The 17,213-nt window shown below is 42.7% G+C and overlaps 1 protein-coding gene across 1 annotated transcript in view; it reads right to left on the bottom strand.

Annotated features, from left to right (window-relative positions):
* Positions 1–3,542: 3,542 nt before the first annotated feature.
* The window catches only part of TAF7L (TATA-box binding protein associated factor 7 like), a 130,570-nt gene continuing 116,899 nt past the window's right edge, over positions 3,543–17,213 (bottom strand). The window contains exon 13 of the mRNA XM_078688402.1: positions 3,543–4,434. Coding sequence (XP_078544528.1) covers positions 4,390–4,434 — 45 coding nt within the window. The 3' untranslated portion in view covers positions 3,543–4,389. The remainder of the gene's footprint in view (positions 4,435–17,213) is intronic.

Below are 17,213 nucleotides of genomic sequence, written 5' to 3'. Positions count from 1 at the left end.
AATCCAACGCACATGGATAAAAAACATTGTCATTTACATCGCCAAAACCTTTAACTCTCACAAATGCGAGACCAATCTGCATTGCAAATGCTTGTTTTTGCTAGTACCAAGTTGCAGACTTGATGGACTATGCACGGGGCACCCGGCAGATGATTCACTACCCCCTCCACCTCTTCCCGTACATCTGGCAGATAAGCTGGGTCCCTTCTGCAAATGTACCTCTAAGGGAGCTAAGTTTCGCAATTTGGATCGTTGTCATGCCACCTGGCCGCATGCTGCAACTGTGCAGATATGTAGTAAAGCGCTAAATCAGCGAGGCCCTGCCATCCTCTTTTTCAGGCAAATTTCAATATCTTCAGAATGCCGCTATTTTTACTACTCTCCCAAACCAGCTTGACTAAAAGGCAGTCTATTTCTTGAAAGATAGATTTCTGTACAGGGCATTCCGTAACATATACAAACATTGGTGTAAGAGCACCAGTTTCACCACCACCCGAGGCTCTAAAATGTCGGAGAGAATTTCCAAGATTATACTCATAAGGTAGTTCAGCAGCATAGGACATCCATAGTCCCAAGTAGCGAAAAGCTCGGTTACCATTATAGGCCCAGATATGGTCATTCTAGTTGGGTCTTTTCTCCCAGGCCCGCCATAGGGTACGGTACTATTTATTGTTTATTAATGAATAGCCCTGAGACTTCAGCAAAGCTATGTAATCCCTGCATGAGCCTGGGCATTGTTTTTGGGGCAGAGTAAAGTACACCATGGATTCATGAGCATACATGGACAGACACCACATGTATTGTGTCGCACACTTGTATTCCCCAGGGTTGCAGCTCCAGTTTTAACCACATTACCAATGGTTAAATTGCTAAGGTGAATAACAGTGGGAACATGGGGCACCCCTACCTGATTCCTCTCTCTATATTTCATCCCTGAGATATTCTACCACCCGATATAACTCTGGCAGTTGGTCCTTTATATAGGAGCCTTACCCAACTCAGAAAATTAGGGCCAAATCCCATTTTGGAAAGGATCTCGAACATATAATCCCAGCTGAGGAAGTCAAATTTCTTCTCAATGTCTAGCGCCACCAGGGCACAGTCTTCCACTGACTCCTCTAACTAGCCCACAACATGGATTAGGCATCTAATATTGAAGAGGGTGCTCTGCCCAGTACTGAAGCTGCATTGTCACTCGTGTACTAGGGCACCAATTCTGGTCACAACTCAACTGGCAAATATCTTGGAGTGGACCTTTAAAATGACATTCTGCATGAATAATGGTCTGTATGACCCAGACTTCTTCGGGTCTCTATCAGGTTTGGGTACCATAAAAATAAAGGCTGCCCTCATGGTCCCTGGTAGTGTTCCCTATTTTTTAATGGTTGGATAAGTGTCTGTAAAATGAAATCTAATCAAAAATAAATATTACTTTTCTTAGGCTACCTAACAATTAAATTTGTTCAGTTGAACATATGTATTCTACAACTAGTCCTCAATTTGTATCTCCAGTCGCCATGAGTATTTTCTTTTTTCCCACAGAACCTAACCTCAGACCAAACAGAAGCATTGTGAACTGCAAAGGGTGTTTCTGAATAGTAGTTCCCCTGTAGAGGGCCCGACATTGAGATTGTACTGCAGGGTAATCCAGCCAAGATATATGATAGAGACCTGGAAAGACTATCAAGAAGCGCTGTTATGCATACCATGGGCTGGCAAAGGAAACCTCACTCCGGGTTTGTCTCGTCCTGAGAGAGCTGGGAGTACTAGGGGGATTCCGAATAAACAGCTTAGGGAGGAGTACACAATAAATAATTAGCTAATCTTTAAATAAATACATTCAGAGGAGACATGTTCGGATAGGTATAAAGAACAGTTGTGCAATATACAAGTATCTCCCTTGCAAAATAGAGTACTGACGGAACCTATGAAGAAGAAAGTGATTTACAGGTGTATGAGACGATGGCAAAAAAACTCACTGGAAGAACTAGCACAGGCAAATGGGAAATGGAAAGGGTTGGGTCATCTGGCTAATGGGAAGAGGCAAAATAGTCCCCAAAAGAGGCGACAATTGATGCAGGCTTTCACTTGGCGCAGCTTATTCTACTCCACTGAACATATTACATCAGTCTCTCCAATCAGGGCATTCAGATTTGTGCAACTGGATCGCTGCCTGGGAGCGAGCAAACAAAAAAAGTTGTATTGTGGCACAGGACTGGTGGTCGCCAGACGAGACATTGCCACCACTTTTAGAAACTGGTGAAGAAACATGACTGGTGCATGTCGGCTGACGAAATCTATAAAACCATGGGGTGTCCCCAAAATACTCAAAAATATGGGGTTGATGGTGTGAACTACATAATCTAGAATAAAGATTGTCCACACAAACATGCTCAGCGAGGGAGGAGATAGGAGGTGGGGGAAGGCAGCCGGGTAGTAACCTCGCTCCAAAGGATGACCTAATGAACATTGCAAATGCTTAAACTTAACCTGTTAACCCATTCCTATAGATGTACAATGTATACATTGAAGAATGTTACATTGTGCTTGCTACTAAGTGAGTTTTCAATTAAGAATTGTGAAATGCATACTGTGTATGATGCACAAGCACGTCATTCAGACCGCTGGGAAGTGGTCATAGGTACCCACCTAACACATACACAATGGAAGTATCGCGGTCCCTACACTAGGTAAGTTTCTATGAACAACAGACAAACTGCTGCATTATAATTTCTCCATCAAAGCTATTACACCCCAGTTAAACTACATGGATCTGGGCTGCAGGACAGCGATGTATGCGAGATGTAAAAAAACAGCAGCAGCCTTTATGCATTTAGCATGGAACTGTGCGGCGACTGCAAATTACTGGTCCCGGTTGTTCCAAGTGCTAAGCGACATCGTGGGCTTGGCAATCCAGCAAGTTGCTCTGCTGGCACTTCTGGGCCACGTTAAAGGGACACCCACACACTCCAGAAAACCTGTTGGCCTGGCCCTGCTGCTGGAAAAAGTGTGGCTATGTCATGGGTAGGGGCCGCCACCTACTGTAGGTAACTGTCTCGCAGATATAACAATGTAAAGAGAATCTAGAAACGTATTGCACATAGTTGCCCAGGAGCTCACACCTCAGGGACGTTTAGAGCCTGCTGAGAACCCGTCTCGCTGGTAAAAGACAATGAGCGGGATGCAAGTGCCTGTGTGAAACAAACAAAATGTCTATCTGGGAGGCGTGGGGGAGAATGACAATAAGGGAACTGTAGGGATGCATGAAGGAATGCTTGGAGGATGCTGTGGTCACAAAGCCATATCACAAATAGCTCAGTCAAATGGCTCTGGTGTTTCATTGAAATGCACACGATGCATACTATAAAGGTCTCTTTGTTGTATCACTCAAAACTTAAAGATTAAAAATGTAAAAAAGAATGCCATTCAGTTTATAGGCCCACGTATCAGCACCAGAAACGAGGCATTTAAGATTTTCTATCCTTACGAAATCCAGGATAAATTGCACGTAAGTCATGAAATGAGACACGAAATTCCAGAAGTACCAGTTATATTTTTAATAACAAGGTTACATGTTTTTTGCTGTATTTTGCCAAAATGACATCCTATCAGCAGACAATAATGAAGCCATTTTCAGATGCAAATATGAAACAAAAACTTTAAATACAACCAAGAGACATTCCTGTGGGATGAACAACTTCTAATAATACACTGGACAGAATGAGACAAAAGTTGGCATACGTTTTAAAAATAAAAATGGATGGAAAGCCATGTAAAAGCTCCATGTCCAGATTTCATCAGAACGGAAGATAAAAACAGCCTGTCCCGGTTGTTTTCAAGTAGATTCTCTTACTGCACAGCAATTCAATCATATACTAATTATATGATTGAAATACCATTCCCACCACCACGTCTCTCCCAGGTTCCAGACGACACCCAATTAGACCCATCTCTACAACAACCAAATACATAGGACTGCATACAGAAGAGCAGAGAATGCAAGAAGATGTATTTCTTGTTGATTCACAGATGTACTTTTGCCCACGCCAATTACGATACAAGTATACAAAATTAAAAAAAGATGAACAGATTAAAACGGCTGTACGTTTGTTTCATTCACTGCTATGAAAAGCAAATATAACCTCCCCCTGTTTTACTCATTTTTAGAAAATATCCACATTAGCATACCTTTTTCATAATGTAGATTTTAAATCTCATTTTCTTTGCTATGAATGGTTATGCTTAGGCACAGAGAATGTGTAGTACTAATCAGGACATTCAGAGAATGATGGGAACCAAAGGCTCTTTTCGAGACTAGCGTTTCAGTCTAAGATTGCCTGCAATTGCCGGTTCTCTCGGTGAACAGTGTTCCTGATCTGCAGGCTCTACTCACTTCTCTATTAGCGATTCCAATTGTTCTTGGAGTGAGGACAGCTGTTAACAAAAGAGAAAAGAAAGATATTTCACATTCAATCTTTATATTTAATATTGTAGTAAAAGGCAAAAAGGGAGGCCAGTAATTGAAACAGTGTTCTTAGAAAGTACCAAACAATTTGGCTCTTCAATTGCACACATTCCAAAATTTGAAAGGGTTTGTGCCAACATACTGACAAACATTAGGCTTTACAACACAAACTTTAAAATAAAAAAAACTGCAATCAATTCTAAAATAATTACAATTTCTTTTCGCATTTTTTTACTGCCACAGACAAAGGTTTCTTGCTTTGGGGTGTAGTTCCCATGTGCAATTTTGTGGTAACATCCAGTGACCAATGTTGCCAACAAAATACTGATAATACCAACATTTCGAAAAAGTAGCAGCAAGGAGCCAGTGCACCGCTGACTTGTCCATGTTCTCTGAGAAGTGGTTAATATTGTGGGTGGCAAGTTTAGAAACAGCAGAATTAGGATATCCCATCTTCGAAAGAAATCATCCAATACCAAAAGAAAATTCAATTACCATCTCCTTGCAGCATCGTGATCAATAGCTCCTCATTCAAGAAGCCCAAGAAACCCACACCAGCTCATGTCCTGGGGGACCTCAAAAGGTTAGAGGTCAAAACATGTCAACATCCAGTGGATCAAGTGATACACTAAATATGCAAAGTTATTTTATCATTAATTGCTCAAAAACAACTGAACAGATTTACACCAAAACACAATGAGCACGCTTTCTGGACCCAGCTTTCAGCCAAATTTGGTGTAAATCTGTGCAGCGGTTTAGGCTGTAACTTGGTCTAAAGTTCCTATTGGAAAATGAATGGGGAGAACGCGTTTTGAGACCTCTTTTTGAGACCTCGCTTGACTGATTTCCCTAAAATCTTTCATCTGCAAACTAGGCAAAAATTAGCACTTTTTTGGGGAAAGTCTAGTGAAGATTCGTTTAACGGCGCCAAAGTTATTAGCAACATTAAAAATGCATTTCATATGTAAACACGATCCCAACTATAACTTCCAACCGGCGTTATTTTATATAATAGTCAGGGATGGGTGTGACTACGATAATGACTGATATTGATCAAATGACGTTCTGAGTTATGCTCTAGGAATTAATATTGAGGTTTCATTGTAAACAGAAAAACATAACTTTACTTGAAAAGAAGAATTCTGAAACTATAATACAGTGGTCTGTTCCAATTACCATAAAGAAGAAAAAATATAAAGAGTTACACAGGAAGTAAATTAATTTTAAAAAAAAGATTGCGTTAAAACCAATGGTTTCAATTAATAATTGTGGTTATTACTTTATTTATAGTCATGGATGCAATTCCCATTTATGTTTTTCTCAGAAGTGTCTGCTTGTTCCCTGTGAACTTCTGGGAGATGCGGAACAGATTGTTTTATTGTGACGAGTGGGCAAAAATCACAGTTGCTAAGCCCCTGTGAACAGGACCACCGATTTAGTTTACCCATTTCTTTTAGATATAACAATCAATGAATGCTTTAATTTGTTGAAAGTGATACTGGTTCCAGTGCTCAAGTGGTAACTTGATAGCCATCAGTTCCAGGGGATGGGTGCTGTAAAGTAACTGTGAAGAGCAAGAAACCCAGAGTTGTTAGATTGTTCAGATGCGTTCCCCAGCCTCTAAGGGAAAGTGTGTATGAACCCTCACCCCTGCTCCATGCAAACACTTTTGTCAGATTTTCCATGTTTTGTTTAATAGAATGTATTACATGGGATTGAGGATCAAGGATGATATCAGCAGCAGTAAAAGATCATAGATTTCCAAAAATGCTTGGAATGGATTTGACAATATAAACATGTAAAATGTATTTGTCAAGAACAGCACTCATGAACTAAGCTTCTTGCAGTGCTCAAGGAACCGAAGGGGGACAGAAATTAAATATTCTTTCAAATTTCTTCATAATAGTCACAGCTCTAACTTATACGGTGTCCCAAAGATAAGCCTTATAGTAGGTATTCCAAGGACAAAAACACAACCAGAGTCAACCAGGTAAAAGGTGGCAAGAGGAATAATTTAAAAGGCTGCAATACACCCACCCTAACAAAAGTATTAATACTCAAACTTGGAGGGTGACTGAGTTCACCTAGATACTCAAAACGAAGTAAACTTAAGTAAACAGAGATCTGAGTTTCCCATTCATGCTGTGTGATTCGAACAGGGCAGTATCCAGATGAAGGCCCCAGATTCTTGGCAGGCTTCCTTGCATAAGCTGAAACATGTCAAATAACATTCTGATTCCCATTACACCAATCGTGTTTTTACTCCTATGATAAGAAGGTAATAAAGTAGTTAGGTTTTAGACCCTTGCACAATTTTTGTTTTAGTACTATGATGCCTCCTTAACTTTGGGAGTAAATGTGGGATTCTGTACACACTAGGCAAGAGCAGTTAGGTTGTTATTCTAGTTGTGCAAGGGTCAGACAATAAGATATGCTGCTTTATTATGACCCATCACTAACTCCTAGAGAGCACAGTATGGATTCAGGAATCTACCACAGTGAGGAGGAGAAACTATGATAAAGCATGCCACTCAATGTGGATGACGAAACGACGTCCTTTTAAAGATCCACATTGCAATTAGATATTAACATGCTCATAAGCATTCACATCAAGCATAGTAAGGCTTCTCTTTATACAGATCACACCTTATTCTCGTGACTGAAGTTGCACAAAACAATTTTCCAATAAATATGGAATCCAAACTGATGCAGTATGACCTCTTTTTGGTATTCTGATAAAGTGTGCCTCTTTTTACATGGTTGCCCCAATTTGAGCCTGGAAAATCATGTGGTGCACAGGGTCCTTGCCTACCATGCCCCCTGCGCCAGTGCTTCTTCCCTAAAACTGTTCCACAATTGATAATTCAGGCCCCTTGAGAGCCCCTAGCCTAGCAAATGGTACCATGGTACTTCGGGTATTAGGACTGAAGAGGATTCCCTAGGGACCCCGCACCTGGGAAATGCAGACTGCCACTGCAGCATGCATATCCTGGTGCAGACAAAGTAGACATGGCACACTGCCTATGTGCCATGCCTAATAGCACTGCATATGGTATAGGTATGTCACCCCATTAGCAGTCCTTACAGCCTTAAGGCAAGGTGCACTACATCACAGGTGTGGGCATACCTGGATGAGCAGATGTGGCTCTACAATATTTAGGTCTATTCCCTAAGTAAGTGCCTTGGAAGGCAAAGGGACTACATGGGTTTGAAACTCGACAATTTGGGTTCCCCAACCCCATGATAAGATTCTCTGAACCCAGAAGTATTTGGTACCAAACTACTCCTCTCAATAAACCCACACTGATGCCAGTGTGGGATGTAATGAAACACGTAATTTGAGGGCACTTCAGAGGTGCCCTTTGAAAACCTACCAGCCCTGGTGTGGTTATAGACTGGCTTTAGGCAGCCTGCCACCGCCAGACAGGTGTCTGGACCTCTGCGTCGAGAACCCCCACTCTCTGGAACCAGAAACAAAGCACATCCAGGACAGAGGTTTCACACCTCCTCCTCCGGGATGGGCACAGTGCTTGAGAGGGAAGCTTCAACGGCCAGCTGCCTTTGTAATGCGATCCTTAGCCTCTGCTGCTAGCAGCTGATGGCAGCCCCTGGTTTAGACCTCTACTTCGAGCAGGAAAACCGGCAGGAAAAACTAGGAAGGAGAGGAGGTGTTCCCACCTCTGCCAACTTCATCCTTAAGGTGCAAGAGGTGGGTGAAGCACATCTTTCAGTTTCCGCCATCTTGAAGATGGTGGGATTCCTCCAATCAGGGCTAGGACTAAGCCCCCTCCCACAGGAGGTTGGCATAATTGAGGGTGTAGTCACCCAAGGGTATGTGCCCATTGGCCCTACTTGTCACTCCCTTAAAACACCCCTAAATCAAGTATTTATGTGAATCCCCAAGACCCTGAAACTAGTTCTTGCTAACCTAAGAAGAAGGACGAAGAAGAAGGACGAAGAAGAAGCCCAAGCTCTACCGGCCTGTATGCAGCTTTAAAGACGCTGCTTGAAGAACAACGCAGCCAGCGACCTCCACCAACCCTGGGAGGACTGCCTGCCTTTGAGAAAGACAAGAACTCCTGAGGACAGCAGCTCTGTCCATAAGAAACCAACACAATGGACTCTGGTGGCCTCCGGATCCGGGATCTTTGACCACTCTGCACCATACGCCTACGTCCAGCTGGCCCACCGATCCATAAAAGGCTCCCCGTGATCCGGAGTTCAAGTCCTGCGTTGGCTGACCCCTCCCGGACTCCACTACGATGCCTTCAATTTTAATCTAAAGGCTCCCCCCAACCGCAACTGGCTCTGGTGAGAAAAGCGAGATGTCCTAGGACACACCTGCACCCGCAGCCCGTGGGCCTTCAGGAGGTCGACTGACAGTGTCCCGGCGACCTACAACAACTCAATTTACTTCCATCAGTGGTGTTCCTCGTGAAGCCTCCGATTTGACGCCTACAGCCTGCTTTTGAATCCCAGTTTCTCGATTCACTTGCATTGGGCGCCTGACACCATGTTTGCACCCCGCCTTCCCTGTGCGCTGGTGTTGTATGTTTGGTGCTGCCTCCCCCCGTGCTTGCTTTTGCTTCTGAAGCTTGACCCCCTGCAACTGATTTACTTACCTGCAAGCAGCATGTCTTGAGGCACCCCTAGTCTCCATTGCATAACATTGGGCCCGATCTTCAAGTTTCACCTCTGCACTCGGCTGCCCCTGTGTCGCAGGTTGTGCAGTGTCTGTGCCTACCTGAACTTTGCCCTTTGCTGACCCTGCAACCCGAAGATTGGCACTGTAAGATGGTTACTTACCTTCAAAACCATGTTGTTGTTTTTCTCTTCAAGTTAAGATTGTATAAATTGAAAACTGCATGGTGGCCACTATTGAAACTGAAAAGAATTGCCATTTAAAAACATACTTACCTTTTTGTGAAGATATTGGTCTTAAAATAAGTCTTGAGCAAAGCTTATTTTTATAAAATTGTTGTGGATCTCCTTTTTGAGTAGTGTGTCATTTATTGGTCATTGTGTGCACAACAAATGTCTTACACTCCTCTGTATTAGATCTAAGGCTGCTTGCCCACACTACCACAAATAGAGCACTCTGACTTTATATTGAGCCCTGTACACTTCTGGGCGAATCTCTGGTCTCTGTGCATGGTATAACCACTTAGTGGTATGTCATATACAGAGCCAGCTTCCCAAAGGTATGCATAATTAAACTTCTCTCTGCAAATAAAGAAAATACATGTTGTAGTTTTGATAACACAGGAATTCTGGTAACAGGACGATAGCCATTTCTTCAATGTAATCATTTGAAATGTACTCTCTGGAAGAGAGCGTTTTTTATGCTAATGTACTTACATTAATACTCCCAATCTTTTGGTTCCATTTGGGTTAACCCTAAACTACAATCTATAATCAAAAGGTCATTCATCAGAGTGGTACGATAAGAAAATCTGTGGGAAAATGACACATTAGAACAAAACTTGTAGAAAGTCCCATACAACTTTAGCTTGGCCTTAGTATCAGTGGCTGCAAAATAATTATACTTCCCATATCACCCAGGCTCTGGTGGTAGTCCATCTTTTAATGGTACAACCTCAATAGCCAAACAGTGCTCCAAACCTAAACTAAAAGCCCTAAACCCTAGAAACTAACCCTAAACCCTATTCCCGAGCCCTAAACACCAGCCCTGAACCCTAAACCCTAAAATCGAGCTCTAAACCCTAGCGACCAGCCCTAAACCCTAATGCCGAGCCCCAACCCTGTGCCCTAAACCCTAAAAACTAACCCTAAAATCGAGTCCTAACCGTGTGCCCTAAACCCTAGAAACTAACCACTAACATGAACGTCTAGCTATGAATGGGACAATAAAGTGTTAAAAGGAAGAAACAAATGTTATATCTGTAACAGTTTTACAGCACAAAACAGATTTTGCAGATGGTGGTCACAAATGGTAAATGTGGGATTACGCATCATTTAATAATAACAAGTCACTATCTCCCCCTAGGGTAGACTCCCAAAAGTGAAACTATGTATTTCAAAGATGATTTCTGGACCGAACTAATAAATAGCAGAATAAGGCACAGCATGTTAATCTCAAAGAGGTTCACGGTGTAAAGATGATGTTTTGCTACTTGCATTGCAGAATGTTCCATCTAGTATGCTTTATCAAAAAGAGTCATGAAGTGAATGCTTCTCATCTTAAACGACAAAATATAATCCAGTTTGAAGAAATTGACACGGAGGAAGAAATCACTGCCTCGACACCAGACTGGGTAAACAAATAAAATAATTAAAAAAACACACAAACCACAAAATAAGGATTTCAAGGTGATGGCAAAAGGGAAGTTAAGGTGGCACATAAAAACAAGGAATTATGGTAAGGTTACAACGCCATTAAGGCCTACCATTGAAAGAGATATGCTACTGGAGCTGTTTGAAGAACTACGGTTGTCTACTGTTGTATATTCTTACTTGGTTCTATATGACTACTTGGTGTCTGCAGTCCTTTCTTAGTGTTCCTACCTTCTCTATCTCCCATAGTTCCTAAGTGTGTTCTATCTGGTGTGTATGAAGATTCCAGCCCTGGCAGTTGGTCTGGTCAGCTGTGGGGTTTTACTGCTCTGCTGTCTTATCCTGTCTAACTTAATAAACCTATCTTAACAACCAGAAGACGTGTCTTGCTACCTACATAACCTATCTACAACATCTACCCAGCAGTCTTATTCGGCTGTGATAGGCAGGATGCATGTCCAAAGGGCTTCTCCGACCTCCTGTCTTTTCCCTGCAGAGCAGCAGCTCACATCCACCCCTCACCTACACACTGACTGGATGAGCACACTGTAACCAAACTCTAAAGCAATGAAACTCCTCCTGGGGTTGCACTCCGCTGCACTTGCTGAGGCTCGCAGACAGGGATGTGAACGCCGCCGCTATAGCTGGAAAAGTCTAATCCGACCGCATGCCGGGCAATCAGTTTGGAAGAAAGTTGTCTCCTTGCAATTAGGGTCCAGGGGAGCCCCCCACCCCCCCTCCCATGGCCTCTCAGGGATGGTGTCTGGAGGCCTAGGGGAGAGAGACGCTTCCTCTTGTCCCAATTGCAAGGAGACCCATTCAGAGACACTGCGGGAGGCTCATTGTCCTGCATGTTAGCACCCCCACAGTTTTAACTTTCAACCCAAAAGCAATTCCCACCTATCGGGCTGAGGGTTTGAGAATTGTTTTTGGGTTGAAAGTTAAAACTGTGGGGGCGTTAATATGCTGGACAATGGGCCTCCAGCAGTGTCTCTGAATGGCCTCCTTTCAAGGGGCCACTTATTTAAATTAGAGGGGCCTCGCACATTTCGTTTTGGCCCAGGGCCTCGCAAATCCTAGAACCGGCCCTGTACCACGGTATAGATCCCCATGCACACTCCACGCCCAATGACTGCCGACACATTGACAAGCAAATCAAATTGCTGCGACTAAAAGGCAGGTATACCAGTCACCAGTTGTAGGCCAATCAAGAACATAAATAAAGTGGGTTTTGTTAACACGACCAAAATGACATCAGGGATTCGCTGGTCATGCCACTTTCTCAAAATGGGCAGCTGTGACATCAGCACGAAAGGTGCGATTGAAGAGGACTGCTGTACTCTAGTATGCTCAGATAATCCCTCGATACCTCTTTCAGGTAGCCACTAAAGTTGTCTCTATGGTTTCACATATGATGGCAAGCACATCCAGTACAGTTCTAGAGACAAGGTGAAGGTTTTGATTGAAGTTATATTAATATGGCATATATGATAGGTCACATGACTATCAAATCAATTCGGAGTGCTTAGTCCAAGACTAAGGGCCTGATTTAGTGCTCGGCCGACTAAATCAGGCCTAAATGTCTGTCCAGGTACTCATAGAAACGGCACGTTTAAGGTATTTCTTTAGTACGAACAAATATATTTTTATAAATATTAAATAGAAAGCATAATAATGCAAACAAAAGCAACAGAATAAAAAACACAGGTATAAGCCCTGGGAAAAATTCATGACAGGATACTATGAAGAAGATTTAAAATCCCAATTCAAGGGAGTCCAGTGTATGATAAAATCATGTACGGAAGGTTCTCATCCAAAGCACTTAATGGGATTCTCAATTTGAGATAGCTGTAGAATGGTTATCCAGGCTCCTCTTCATAAGGTTCCAGGGGTTCAAATCCAGGCTCCCCCAAGCTAAGATAGACGGCAGCAATCTATTGAAGAAAGCAAAGCATTCTCCTGCCAGTCACCCTTTAGTATGCAGTTTGTGGTGCGAGGTGCCAGGAAGTCACCTAGGATTCTACTTCAAGAGGATGCGCTGGCTTTGTTTCCCATTTCACTACCCCATGTTGCAATCGTTGGCATGACAACCTGTGTGGGAAACTGCCTCTGCCAAGTGTCACACTTCCTACTTTAGCAGATTCAAGTATTGGCATGTGTCAGTCTTTGTTAAGCCAGGCTTAATCAGGATCCCCCTTCTAATTCACATATGGTAACTGCCCCTCCTGTTCAAGGTGTGACAGTGGCTAGGTCCCCGTTGTATGACCAGCGCAACTCTGCTTTTGTTCAATGACAGGATGTAAGATATAGACTAAAGGAGTCTATTGTTCCTGGGAGGGCTACAATTCTGAGGTTATTTCACATCTCATCCATTCCTTCCTCAATGAGTGGCAATGAGAGGGAACTTAATGAATATTTGCAAAGGAATGCCCCCATATAGCCGCTACACTGGGCAGACTTTTTCTAGGACCATTTTTGGAAAGTCGATAAAATAGGAACATTTCTATAACACATTCTTGTGACACTTAGAAAATGTTTACCATTTTTTTTAAACTTTATTAATTAGTAAAATGTCACAAGAATGAGACTTTTAACCTTCTCTTAGCCACACGTATGACAAATTGGCTTTGGAAATGTAGCTCATGTTTTCTCTCCTAAACATGCTTGAGGTACATCTTATATGTTTAAAATCTAAGCATTGTGCGACAATGCCTTGGTGCCTAAAGGTCCATCTGTAGCTAGCCAGTTTACTATTTCAACATCAAAAACATTCTAGCCTAGAGAGAACAGTATGGCTGCTTTCATGCCTTCTGCTCGGGCCAATAACGTTGGGGCGACATTTTTAATGGTCATTGCGACCAGTTGCACCAGGCTTTAAGTCTTTAACATATATTTTAATGGCTAAACATATTTAAAAAATATCCTAACCAACGTCCAGCATCACCTTTCTGCACATGGGTCTACAGAGTATCCATTATTTCGGTGACTTATTACATCTTCAATTTTACAATATGGTCATGAACGTTTTTACAGACAGATCTCATATTTCAAATGAATAGATCAGAGCTCATGTGGGTTATATGAATCTCATAATTAGCCGCTCCTTTCATTGTCTTTTCCAGAAGTTGTGACTAACTATACCAAAGTGCACTGGCTTCTAAAATTGTATTGCTTTTTCTGTAGTTGTGTTGTATCTGCAAACATGCTCTCTGTAACACTGAAAATTTCATTTTATTTAGCTAATGCCGTTACAATACTTAGTACTTCTTTGTAGATTAATAAGAAAATCTTCGATTGCCTACTGTAAGATCCCATATAGCCTTTTTTAAAGTACATAGCATGTTTCAAATTCTTAATTGTGAGAAAGCGCATCTTTTTACATGGTTAGTCCCCCACTTGTTGCCTGTAAAATGTCGTTTCAATTGTAAGTGCACAGGGTCCCTGCCAAACAGGCCCTCTGTGCCCCCTAAAACTGGACCACGATTGGGAATTTCAGCTCCCCTGTAAGTTTCCAGTAAATAGTACGCTTGGTACCTAGGGCATGTGGACTGAAAATACCCCAGGGATCCCTCACCAAGGCCATGCCACTGTAGCTTGCATGTCTTGGTGCAGTGGAGGCTGCACTATTTCTAAGGTCTGGGCAGATCTGCATGAAAAAATATACCCCCACAATATTGGTCTATTCTTTAATATTGTAAGTGCCAAGGAAGCCATAAAGAGTATATGGGCTGGAAACTCAACAACATGATTTCCCCTGCACCATGATAGCTCCACTAAACCAGGCGTATTCGGTACCAAACCACCCCTTTCCATAAACCCACACTAATGCAAGTATTGGATTTTTTAAAACTTACTCTGAGGGCACCTCAGAGGTGCCCTCTTAAAAACATACCAACCTTGGTTTGGTCTGGTCTCAGACTAACTTTAGGCAGCCTGCCACCACCAGACATGTTTCTGGACTTCTGGGTCGAGAGCCTCTGCTTTCTGAGGACTAAAACAAAGCATATCCTGGGCAAAGGTATCTCACCGCTCCCCCAGGATGGGCAGAGTGCTCAAGAGGGAAGCTTCAAAGGGCTTCCACCTATTTTCAAACAAAGTACTCATGCCAGCTCCTGCTGCAAAAGTTCAAAACCAACCTCCTCCACTGAAAAGCATTGGGTGCCAGAGGCTGTGCTCGCACTCTGCACCCGGCCGTCCCTGCGCCGCTGTGGGTTTAAGTTTAGTTCTGCCTTGTGGCCACCCCTGTGCTCATCTTAAATCCAGGAGATCAACCCTAGATGAAAAGATTTAATCACCTGTGAGCAGCGCATCTTCAATCACCCCAGTCTTAATTGATTAACATTGGGCGTCCAACCTCAACTGACCTCTGGACCAGGCCGCCCCAGTGCAGCTGGTGGTGCACCTTTTATCTTAACTTGAACCTTGCCCGGTGCGGACCATAAACCCCAATGACTGGATTTATAAGTTGTGCACTTACCTGTGACACTGCATTCTTATTTTTCTCCTACAAGTTAACATTGCAAAACTTGAAAATTTCACTAAGTGGCCACTTAAAGTATAAAGTATTTTTCCTGAAAAACATACTTACCTTTTTGTGAACATCGTGGTCTTAAAATACATCTTGAAGTAAGCTTATTTTAAAAACAATTGCTTGGATCTTCTTTTTGAGTCACGTATCAATTATTAGTTACTGTGTGCATAACAAATGTATTACACTTCTTTGTGTTAGGCCTAAGGCTGCTCGCCCACAGTGCCACAAACAGCACTTTGTGTTTACATTGAGCCCTGTACCTTTCTGGGTGAATCTCTGGACTCTGTGCACGATTTAACCTTCTACTGTTATAGAATATACAGAGCAAGCTTACTACATTAATAAAAACCAAACGATAAACAATCAATTTCTCTCTCCCCAAGGGTGCCTGTGTGAATAATGAGGCAACTAACCAAAACAAAATAAAAACTGTGAAAACTCCTGCATATTAAATAGTTTAAAATAATTTTTAGACTGGGAACACTTTAAATATGCAACACAAGCCTGTAGAAATAAAGGATATTTTTTCAGGAACTCGTTTATTTCAGGAACCTGTAGCAGCAGATATCACAACCACTTTCACCTACATATTCAGCCTTCTGCTTAGTAAAGTGAATGACTAAACTGCTTTCTCTCGCAGCTGTGGCAAATTGTGTCAGCTAGGCAAACACTCACATTCTTTAATAAAATGTGGATTATAGGGTACGTAACATTTTACATTTGTAGCATGTGTGGCTCTAGATACACATACTATACAACATAGACTGAAATTGTGGCTAGGGTGTGCCAGATGAAAATGTATGGAACAAACTCCTTAAGACTGGCTGGCCAACAGAACCTGATGGCGGGCCAGGATGTCCACACAATTGTGCTTGGTAAATGTGTGTGGAATTGACCAGGTGGCCACTTTGCAGAGGTCAGTAAGCAGGATGTTGACTAAGACAGTTACGGAATCTCTTGCCATTCAGGCCGCAGGTTTGGGTGCACTGGACTATCCACCTTGCTATTTCAGTCTTGGAGATAGGATGGCCTTTGTGAAGTTTTGCAAAGGCCACAAAGAGCAGTTCAAAGTTTCAAAATACTTATTCTTGTTGAAATGATACAGGAGAGTCCTTTAAACATCTATCATGCTTAGAGCTCTTTCCACTACCATTGCTGGCTGCAAAAGGAAGACTGGGAGCACTATAGTTTGAGTAAACTCACCCAGGTGAGGAGATATGAGAGGAGAGAGGAGTTGGCCTAACGGCTAGGGCGCTCAACCTCGGACCTGGGGATCTGGGTTCGAGTCTCGGTAACGACGCCAAACATCCTGTGATTCTGGGCAAATCACTTAATCGCCCCGTGCCTAAAATGAAAGTGTGTCCTCATGTAACGTAACTGGAAAATATGTAAAGCGCTCCGATACCTGATTCGGGTCTAGTTCGCGCTATACAACACTCTGCAAAAAAAAAAAATGAGAGACTGATTCTGAGAACAATCCTATCTTTGTGTACCTGATGAAAGGTTCTTGTAAGTGGAGTGCTTGCAGTTCACTTAAGAGTCTGAGGAAAGTGACCTTCCTGTAAGGAACTGAAGAAGGCATGAGTTTAAAGGTTCAAAGGTTGGTCCCATGAGCCTGGTGAGGACTATGCTTAGGTTCCACAAAGGGGCAGGGGGTATTCTGGGAGGTATGACTCTCTTACACTCCATGAAATCCCTGACTACAGGCATACGAAATAGGGATGAATGTTACCGGTCTTATAGGTAGGCCGCAACAGTAGCCAAGGGCAGGTGTATCGATATGTAGGTGCTGCCCGATTTCTGCGATGTAAAAAGAAACACGTAAGGTAATGGACACCAGGCTTTAAGAGATCCAGGGGATAGGAAATGCAGTGTTGGGCAAACCTCTTCCAGTTTGCAGGTGCTTCCAGTTAAACAGGACAT

This window comes from Lissotriton helveticus, chromosome 4_1 (assembly GCF_964261635.1).
Source record: "Lissotriton helveticus chromosome 4_1, aLisHel1.1, whole genome shotgun sequence".
In the NCBI taxonomy this organism is placed as follows: Eukaryota; Metazoa; Chordata; class Amphibia; order Caudata; family Salamandridae; genus Lissotriton; species Lissotriton helveticus.
This window is presented reverse-complemented; position numbering and strand designations above follow the sequence as displayed.